Source organism: Plecotus auritus (assembly GCF_963455305.1).
Source record: "Plecotus auritus genome assembly, chromosome: 3".
Classification (NCBI taxonomy): domain Eukaryota; kingdom Metazoa; phylum Chordata; class Mammalia; order Chiroptera; family Vespertilionidae; genus Plecotus; species Plecotus auritus.
Window position 1 is genome coordinate 117,880,897 of NC_137772.1, and position 10,000 is coordinate 117,890,896.

Consider the following 10,000-nt stretch of genomic DNA (forward strand, 5'->3'; position numbering starts at 1 on the left):
CAAGAGACAAGCTGCTAGTTATCTACAAGGGAACTCCCTTATTACTGTCATCTGATTTCTCAACAGAAACTTTGCAGGCCAGAAGAGATTGGCACAAAATATTCAAAGTGATGAAAAACAAGGATCTACAACTAAGATTACTCGACCTAGCAAAGCTGTCATTTAGAATAGAACAGATAAAGAGTTTCCCAGACAAGAACAATCTAAAGGAGTTCATTACCACCAAAGCAGTATTACAAGAAACATTAAAGAGTCTTCTTTAAGAAGGAGGAAGAAAAAAAAAACACATCAAAAATATAAATAATAAAATGGCAGTAAATACATATCTGTCAACAATTACTTTAAAATGCAAATGGGCCCTAGCCAGTTTGGCTCAGTGGCTAGAGCTTTGGCCTGTGGGCTCAAGGGTCCTGGGTTCGATTCTGGTCAAGGGCACATGCCTGGGTTTCAGGCTTTATCCCCAGGAGGGGGAGTGCAGGAGGTAGCCAATCAATGATTCTCTCTCATCACTGATGTTTCTATCTCTCTCTCCCTCTCCCTTCCTCTCTAAAATCAATAAAAATATATTTTTTTAAAAATGCAAATGGAATAGCCCAGCCCCAGAAGCTCAGTGGTTGAACATTGACCTATGAACCAGAAGGTCATGGTTCAATTCTCAGTCGAGGCACATGCCCAGGTTCAATATAGGCTCAATACCCAGTAGGGGTTGTGTAAGAGGCAGCAAATCAATGATTCTCTCTCTGATCATTGATATTTCTGTTTCTCTCACTTCCTCTCTGAAATCAATTAAAAAAATATATTTTAAAAATGCAATGGATTAAATGCTCCAATCAAAAGATATACAGTGACTGAATGGATAATAAAATAAGACCCTTACTTATGCTGTCTGCAAGAGACTCACTTCAGATCATAAGGCACACACAGTCTGAAAGTAAAGGTATGAAAAAATATATTTCATGACAATGGAAACAAAATAAAGAAGCTATGGGCCCTAGCCAGTTTGGCTCAGTGGATAGAGCATTGGCCTGTGGACTGAAAGGTCCCAGGTTCGATTCCAGTCAAGGTCACATGCCCAGGTTACAGGCTCGATCCCCAGTAGGGGGCGTGCAGGAGGCAGCTGATCAATGATTCTCTCTGATTATTGATGTTTCTCTTTCTCCCACTCCCTTCCTCTCTGAAGTCAATAAAAACATATTTAAAAATAATTAAAAAGCATAAAACTAGACTTTCAGCTCTTAGCACTGCTTCTGGGTTCTACAAGAAGACAAATGGTTGGCACCATATACCTATTTAGTGCTTATAAGAGTTGCTTTTACTTTAATCATCAATTTTGCTATTTAGCCAGCAACTCAATTCATTTTTTTATCAGATCATATATAATTATGTGCTTACAGGGATAAATAACCTTGATACAGTGGCAATAGACAAAAAAGGTGACTTGCCCACTGTTGAAGAAATTGGATCCAGAGAAGAGTGACTAACACTAAAGGCTGTGCTAACACTAAAGGGTGAAGAAATGTTATTTACTTTGTGGGTTTTTTGTTGTTGTTGTTTGTTTTAAATAAATCTTTATTGTTCAGATTATTACAGGTGTTCCTCTTTTTTTTTCCCCATAGCTCCCCTCCACCTGACTCCCCACCCCATGCCCTTACCCCCCACCACTGTCTTCATCCATAGGTGTAGATTTTTGTCCAATCTCTTCCTGAACCCCTCAAACCCCCTTCCCCCTGAGAATTGTCAGTCCACTCCCTTTCTATGTCCCTGATTCTATTATATTCACCAGTCCAGTCTGTTCTTCAGATTTTTTATTCACTTGATTTTTAGATTCACTTGTTGGTAGGTATGTATTTGATGTCATTTTGTTGTTCATAATTTTTATCTTTACCTTTTTCTTCTTCTTCCTCTTCTTAAAGAATCCCCTTCAGCATTTCATATAGTACTGGTTTGGTGGTGATGAACTCCTTTAGCTTTTTCTTGTCTGTGAAGCTCTTTATCTGACCTTCAACTCTGAATGATAGCTTTGCTGGGTAGAGTAATCTTGGTTGTAGGTTCTTGCTGTTCATCACTTTGAATATTTCTTGCCACTCCCTTCTGGCCTGCATAGTTTCTGTTGAGAAATCAGCTGACAGTCGTATGGGTGCTCCCTTGTAGGTAACTAACCGTTTTTCTCTTTTTTTTTTTTTTATTGATTTTTTTTACAGAGAGGAAGGGAGAGGGATAGAGAGTTAGAAACATCGATGAGAGAGAAACATCGGTCAGCTGCCTCCTGCACACCCCCTACTGGGGATGTGCCTGCAACCAAGGTACGTGCCCTTGACCGGAATCGAACCTGGGACCTTTCAGTCTGCAGGCCGACGCTCTATCCACTGAGCCAAACCGGTTTTGGCCTGTTTTTCTCTTGCTGCTTTCAATATTCTCTCTTTGTCTTTTTCCCTTGGCATTTTAATTGTGATGTGTCTTGGTGTGGTCCTCTTTGGATTCCTCTTGTACGGGGTTCTGTGTGCTTCCTGAACTTGTAAGTGTATTTCTTTCACCAGGTAGGGAAAATTTTCTGTCATTATTTCTTCTGATAGGTTTTCAATATTTTGCTCTCTGTCTTCTTCTGGCACCCCAAAAATTCGGATGTTGGTACGCTTAAAGTTGTCCCAGAGGCTCCTTACACTATCTTCATATTTTTGGATTCTTTTTTCTTTTTGTTTTTCTGGTTGGGTGTTTTTTGTTTTCTCATATTTCAGATCTTTGGTTTGATTCTTGGGGTACGTTGATCTACAGTTGAGTTTCTGTATATTCTTTATTTCAGACAGTGTATGCTTAATTTCTGACTGGTCCTTTTCCATTTTTTTTTGGCATTCTCATTAAGATCCTTAAAGGTCTCACTAAGTTCCTCAGCGTTTTTTAGAAGATTCTTGAGTAACCTTATAAATGTGGTTCTGAACTCTATGTCGTCCAGTGGTTTGCTTTCCTCCATTTCTTTCATTCATGACATGTTTCTTTGTCTCCGCATTTTGCTGCTTCCCTGTGTTGATGGAGTGGCTTTGTGTGGTAGGTGACCTATAGGGGCCAGTAGCTCAGCCTCCCCAATCACCTGAGGTGGACGCCTTTGGTACACCCCTTTGTTGGCTGAGTGCAAAGTCTTGGTGTAGTTAAGTCTTGATTGCTGTTGGTACACTGGGAGGAATTGACCTCCAGGCCAATTGGCTGTGAGGACCCGCTGTGTCTATAATGGAAGAACTGCTGCGCTGGAGACACGCTTATGGTGCAGGACTTGTTTCAGTGGGGCTTTGGTGCTCACTGAGTCTGCCTCTTGAATGTGTCACTTATGGATGTGAGGAGTTGAAATCTGGTGTCTCACACTAACCACTAGGTACACTGGCTTCTGGATCTCCAATGGGGTGCAGGTCAGCTACTGTCTGAGGCCACCCAGCAGGAGCTACAGCAAGAACTATAGTTTTCTCCTCTTTGCTTGGGGTTTGGAGGTTTTGGAGCCATCTGACCCGGGCTGCAAGTTTGCTAGGTTAAGCTGTGATGGGGCAGGCCATTCATATGCTAAAGCCGCTGCTTGGAGCTTGGGTGTGTTTGTAGATTGTGCAGGGCAGGGTCTCAGGGCATCACTAGGCTAGGGCGTGGCAAACAGCGATGGCTGCCAGTAAGCCGGCTCTGCGTCTCTGACTGAGTGTCCGCGTCCCACGCCCCAGCACAGTAAACAATTATTCCTGCGCGCAGCCCTGCTAGCAAGCCTCACTCACTTTCCGACCCGATGGCAGACAGTCCAGCTTCTCCCCGTAGGAGTTTGGGTCCCTCGCGTCTCCCCAGAAACTGGAGTTCAGAGTAATCGGGAGCTTGTCTCCCTTCGGGTTGAAAAAAGCAGCACTCCCAGTTGCCCGCCACCAGCCCGATTTGTGCGCCTCCGTACCTCAGCTTTTCCGCGCTTGTGCACCTCTCAATGCTGTTTTCTCTTTCCTTCTAGCTGTAGAACTTCCACTCAGCCAGCTTTCCCGTGGTTCTGGGTGATAGACGTTTTGTCTTTTAGTTGTAGTTTTGAAATTGTTGTGCGAGGCAGCAGTTTAGGTGTTTACCTATGCCGCCATCTTGGATCCTCTCTCAAGAAATGTTATTTACTTTGTAAAAGAGCAATTTACTCTGTAGGCAAGTACATGGATGAGCTATTCTTGACTGTCCAGAAACAGGAGCCACAGAAGACAGTCCAGGTGGATCAGCAGTCTGAGCAGTGAGGGTAATCGCTAACCTAAAGTTGAACTGCAGGGAGGTAGTGAAGTCTCTCCTGACACTAAAGTTAAGGATACAGCTGCTTCAGTCATTCAGGAGCTGAGCTCAGTGCTTAGTAGCATCTTGTGAAGGTGTTCAATTTTTAACAAACTTAAAGTGTTTTAGTTACCTACTGCTCCATAATGAATGCCCACAAACCTAGCAGCTTCAGACAACACACATTCATTACCATAGTTCCTATTATTAGGAGCTCATTTTTTTTAAAAGTGTTGTCATCTGCAGTCTTAAGGAAGCCTTTGCTTCCTTGCAGGCGTTTGTCATGAGCAATGAGCATTCAGTTCAGTACCAAGGACCTAGAGCCTGAGACCCAGACAGAATCAGAACACAGGCACTCTGGCCAGGCTCATGTCAGGTGGAGCAGGCTGGACTCGGAAGATGAGCAGCAGGAGCACTTGTCAGTGCCACTGAGAACTGTGGTACAGCAGTTGGGCCTCAGTCCTGGCTTTATTTCTTCTTACTATAGGCAGAATAGTAGCTGCTGTCTGTGATGGTTGAGAATCCCCAGCTGAAGTTCCTAGAACTATTGCTGTGAGTCTTCCCTACATCCTTTCAACAGTCTTAGAAAGGTGTGGATAAGATGACTCTTCAGATTATGTCCAAGATAACAGTAAGGGAGAACCCTGAGAGTCTGCCTGTTTTAAAATGCTTTCTTGATGCTTCAGAGGAAGAAAGTCAGTGATATCCTTTATTTACTGCTTACAAAAATCATTATTACAGTATAGCAGTATTAAAATATTTATTTCTTATCTTGTTATATTAGTAGCTTTATATCTTAGCCCACAGAACCGTTTAATAAATCTTGTTTTCAGAAATATAAAATCCAGTTTTAACTAATAACTTAATTATTTCTGGTTTTATAGGTTTATAAAAGCATGGACTGATATTTTCAGTGTTATTTGCAAGAAAATTATCAATGGGATGAAATAATTGAAGTATAACAGAAGATATATTTTTTCAAAAAAGGAAGCCTTTGTACAGATCCCTGGATCCACAGAAGCACTACTGCAGAGCAGAAAGATGCCTTAATCTTAAGTCCAGCATTGACTTACAACTGCAAAAGTGACTTGATTTTACTTTGCAAATAACTCTTATTGTTATGAAATGCTATAATATGTCAGATCGTATGTTAACATGGCATATGTATTTTTTTTTTGATACCTGAGTTACATTATCAGAGTTATTTCTTGGTGTCTATGTGAATTTTCACTTAAGAAACAGAGGCTAAAAAATTCTCTTAACTGAAGTACATCTAGGGCAGCATGGTGGCTGAAACTGAATAATAATATCCAAATTACTATTGCTTGTACTATGTAGGGAAAAGGAAATAACTGCTTTTAAAGATTGGGTGTTTGATCATTTATAAATACTGTTTTATACTTTTCAACATTTTTAATAAAGATTTTTTATTGTTGGCTATACAATAACACGCAGCAGGATTAAGATATCCAAATATAATGATTTACAGCATGAAGCACATTTGTATAATTTATTGAAGGCTTAGTTCTAAGCATTAATACAACAGTGTTGTATAGTGTTGTGCCAATGCTTAAAGGGAACTTGGTAGTATAAAAAATATTTTTGTTTCTCTCTGATTTACAATTACTTTTTAAAAATTTTTTATTAGTATACATGCAGGAAAACACAAAGGAACTTAGAAATATTGGACAAAGGCAGACCCCGCAACCCTGGCCCTGACCAGGAATCAAACCGTGACCTCCTGGTTCATAGGTTGATGCTCAACCACTGATCCACACCAGTCAGGCAACCTGAGTAGTCATTTAAAACTTCCATTCTCTGAAAGGTGGATTCTACTCTTAAATCCAAAATACTAAATCTGACCAAACAGCAACATCTTTCTTCCTAGACACATACCTTCTTTTCCTTTTGAAATCCAGTCTAAGGGGCAAGAAATGTTGCATCTATACATATAAAACCCTAAGCAACCAGTCGACTGTTTGACCGGTTGCTATGACACCCACTGACCACCAGGGGGCAGATGCTCAATTCAGGAGCTGGCCCCTAGTGGTCAGTGCGCTCCCACAGTGGGAGTGCCGCTCAACTGACTGAGCCAGGCTCATTGCAGGTGCAGTGGGGCCCCGCTGAGCAGGAGCAGTGCAGCCCCTGGCCCAGGTCGGGCTCCTCCCTGGCCGCCTGCTGCTTTGCGCACTACTACATCCCTCGGGATGTCAGACTGTGAGTTCAGCCCAAAACCAGCAGTCTGACATCTCCTAAGGGGTCCTGGATTGCGAGCGGGCGCAGGCCAGGGAAGGACCCCTCCGCCTCTAGTTAATTATAAAGATAATTCAATATCTTACAAAGGAGAAACAATAAAAATGTCAATCCTTATTTATATTGTTCAGTCAAATACTATACACACACAAACCAAAATAACTGATTGCTTCCAGTAGTGGATAGAGATAAATTTTTTAAAATATATTTTTATTGATTTTCTAGAGGGAGAGAGAGAAACATCAGTGATGAGAGAGAATCATTGATTGGCTGCCTCCTGCACCCCACACTGGGGATGGAGCCCACAACCCAGGCATGTGCCCTGACCGAGAATCAAACTGTGACCTAGTTCATAGGTTGACGCTCAACCATTGAGCTACGCCAGCAGAGCTAAGTGTTAACCAGCATCTATAATTATCTAGGTTTATAGTTTTCTTATCTGTAATAGGATTGAGAAGAGGGGGTGTTACCAATGACTTGGACTGGATGACCTCTAAAATTCTTTGATTTCTGATTTTGCAAAATCACCTTACTTTTCATTTATCCAACAAATACTTCTGGAGTACCTTCTATACATCAAACAGTATACGAGGGATAGCTCTATACTTTCCTAATGTCATATACATTTTATTTTTTTTCCCATATAAGCTTTATCGTAAACTATTCCAGGTTTATAATTTCTAGGATTTGCCTAATTCCATTGACTAATAGTAATAGATTTTAAGAGGAAGTTTCCACTTTGAACTGAAGGAATATGGTAGCTTTAAAAATATAATACGGATTCTTCCACCTTTATTTCAACTCTGTAGTCTTGATAATCTTGATTCTAAAAAACTTAAGTATGAGAGTTAAATGTGTGATACCAGTTACCAACCAAAATCATCATTTTGGCAATTTGCATATAGTAAAGAAATAGTCAATGTTTTAAACTTAATACTTTCAGAAATTATCTGGCACTGTTTATGAGTATTTCTACATCTAGATCAGGATTGCATGCACCTGATTAACAGATGAGGAAACAGTTTACCCCCTTAGTGTATTCAGGCACTTTTGTGGTGGTGTAATCTTTTAAGTTCTGCTTATTCAATATCATCTTTAATAGTGTAGTAAACACCTTTTCAGAAATTTTCAGTTAAAGCCTTTTAATTACCGTTGGTTTAATTCATGGCCAACATTTTACCACATTCTGAATAATATTTGACTGAGTTTATTCATACACATTCACTACTCTTCAGCAAGGGCCTACTGGTATAGTGTGGGAATCAGGGACCAGCTGCCTCTCTGGTATTTCAACTGGTATTGGTTAGTGCTGTCACTCTTTGGGGAGAAAGGTCAAAATGAAGCCCTGTGAAAATGTATTAGTACTGTCTTTGGTCCTTCAAACACTTGAACAAATGTGATGACATTTAAGGATATTAAGTTGAATTTCAGGTATTGCCATTGCCATTTTTAAAAAAAGTAGACAGGAGACTTGATTTTATCTGGTACAAACTTACATTCAGTGCCTGAGGTATCTGACCAGTATCACTTTGCCAAACCAAAGAGCAGCTGCAGTAGAGTAGTTATTAAACAGGGACACATTTACAGAGTTTAGTTTCATCTTTACATATGGGTGATTTTTTTTAAAAATATATTTTATTGATTTTTTGCAGAGAGGAAGGGAGAGGGACAGAGAGTTAGAAACATCGATGAGAGAGAAACATTGATCAGCTGCCCCCTGCACACTCCCCACTGGGCAAGCACCCGCAACCAAGGCACATGCTCCTGACTGGAACTGAACCCGGGACCCCTGAGTCCGCAGGCCGACGCTCCATCCACTGAGCCAAACTGGCCAGGGCCATATGGGTGATTTTTTAAATCTTTTTACATATTTAATGGTTCTGATTCAATGTGTCATAAGTTAATTTGACTAAGATTAGTTTAAATCAAATATGCAGTGTTTATTTGAATTTTATTTCTATTAGAATACAGATTTTTACTTTGTATACATAGTGTTTAATTTCAAGATTATCAGACATGTCAGATTTCCATTCAGTAAACTTTAAAGCAAAAAAATGTATATTAAGGGCTTGGTGTTAGGATTTGCATATTTGGGGCACAAATAGTGACAAATATGTTTAGCTTATGTTTTGTTCTAGGAATAGCACTGCTATCGATGGAAAATACTTATAATCTGTTATTAAGAAATTAATTATATTTTTGCATTTCAGCCAACATAAAGACCAGATGTAATAATATGTAAGATACAGGTAATAAGTCAACAGGGGTTTCATATAATTAGTACTATATTTTACAATTTAAATTTAAAGTGCAATATAGATTCAGAAAGGTCCATATTTTTCTAACAAGTTCACTTTGTATTATTTTGTTGGTTTGCATAAGGAAGCAAAGATTTGTATTTATATTAAAAGCTTGAGAAAGCTATTAGTCAAGTTTATTATATTTGTACATGATTGCAGATGAGTCTATGCCCATTTAAAAGAAAAGATGGACACTTTTAAAGTGCTCTTTCATGTTTTTATTTAAACAGATTTGAAATACAGTTTTCTTTGGTTGTCTTTACCTACTGAGTCCATAAGTCTTGTATTTGTTTTTCATAAATATAACCCTGGACCATGACTTAATGTTAATTTTTTGCCTTGTCTTTTGGATAGCCTAACTACATTAACATGAAGGCTGAACGTTTTAAACTTTTTTCAAAAATCATAACTTACTTTATTAAATAAAGTTCTGTATTTGAACAGTTCGTTGTTGTTATAAAGTGGTATTTGCCAAATGAAAGAATAACTATTATTTTGGTCATAAATCTGCTAAAATAATGTTTAGTTAGAGTAAGAAATTTGGCTAATAATTTGGAGTAACTATATCTAAGACATTTAATATTTGAATGTAACAATATTGTAGTTTACCTAGGCCAGAGGTATAGATTGCTTTATTCAAAAAGTTTTTAACTTAGTTTTTACTGAACATGATTTTCAATTCAGAAGTAACTTTTGGATCATAAGTTCTTGCAAAACACTTAGAAGTTTTTGAATTGTGGTTTTCAAAATGCTGAATAATAAATTTTATTTTTTGTAGAATTCTTTTGTGGCATATGTGTTCCAATTCTCCTCCAAAAGGACGGGTTAATAGTTGAGGCTCCTGAAGGAAGCAAGAAGGATCTGAGATAGAGCTGATTCCCAAGAACTGGCAGAGGCTGTAACCGGACAACCAAGGGGTCTGGGCTGCCTGTCACTACTTGAGCCAATTAAGCAGAGACAGGGTTGAATCATATATGAGCGTTTATTCCAATATGCTGGCAGTATGGGAGAGCAGCAGGTCATCCACAAAAATCCGCTCTGCCTCTTCCCATAAGCCAGCTGCTTATATTGGGTAGAAGGACAAAGTTTGTGTGAGAAAGTAAGAATTACAGGCATGGGAAAGTAGGCACAGTATAATCATTACAGGTTACTAGTAATGTGGGGGGCGCGGGGGTTGCAGAGGG

General features: G+C 39.4%; 1 protein-coding gene across 7 annotated transcripts in view; it reads left to right on the forward strand.

The window, feature by feature from the left end:
- Nucleotides 1-9,596, forward strand: part of ZDHHC20 (zDHHC palmitoyltransferase 20) — a 90,383-nt gene extending 80,787 nt beyond the window's left edge. For 2 of the 7 annotated variants that reach the window (XM_080662106.1, XM_080662107.1), the window contains one exon: nt 8,169-9,596. In XM_080662106.1, the coding sequence (XP_080518232.1) occupies nt 8,169-8,284 (116 nt within the window). In that variant the 3' untranslated portion in view covers nt 8,285-9,596. Of the gene's footprint in view, nt 1-5,147; nt 6,110-8,168 lie in introns of those variants that run through there. The other 5 variants (XR_013960238.1, XM_080662108.1, XM_080662110.1 and 2 more) reach the window with 5 other exon arrangements.
- The last annotated feature ends 404 nt before the right edge of the window (nt 9,597-10,000 follow it).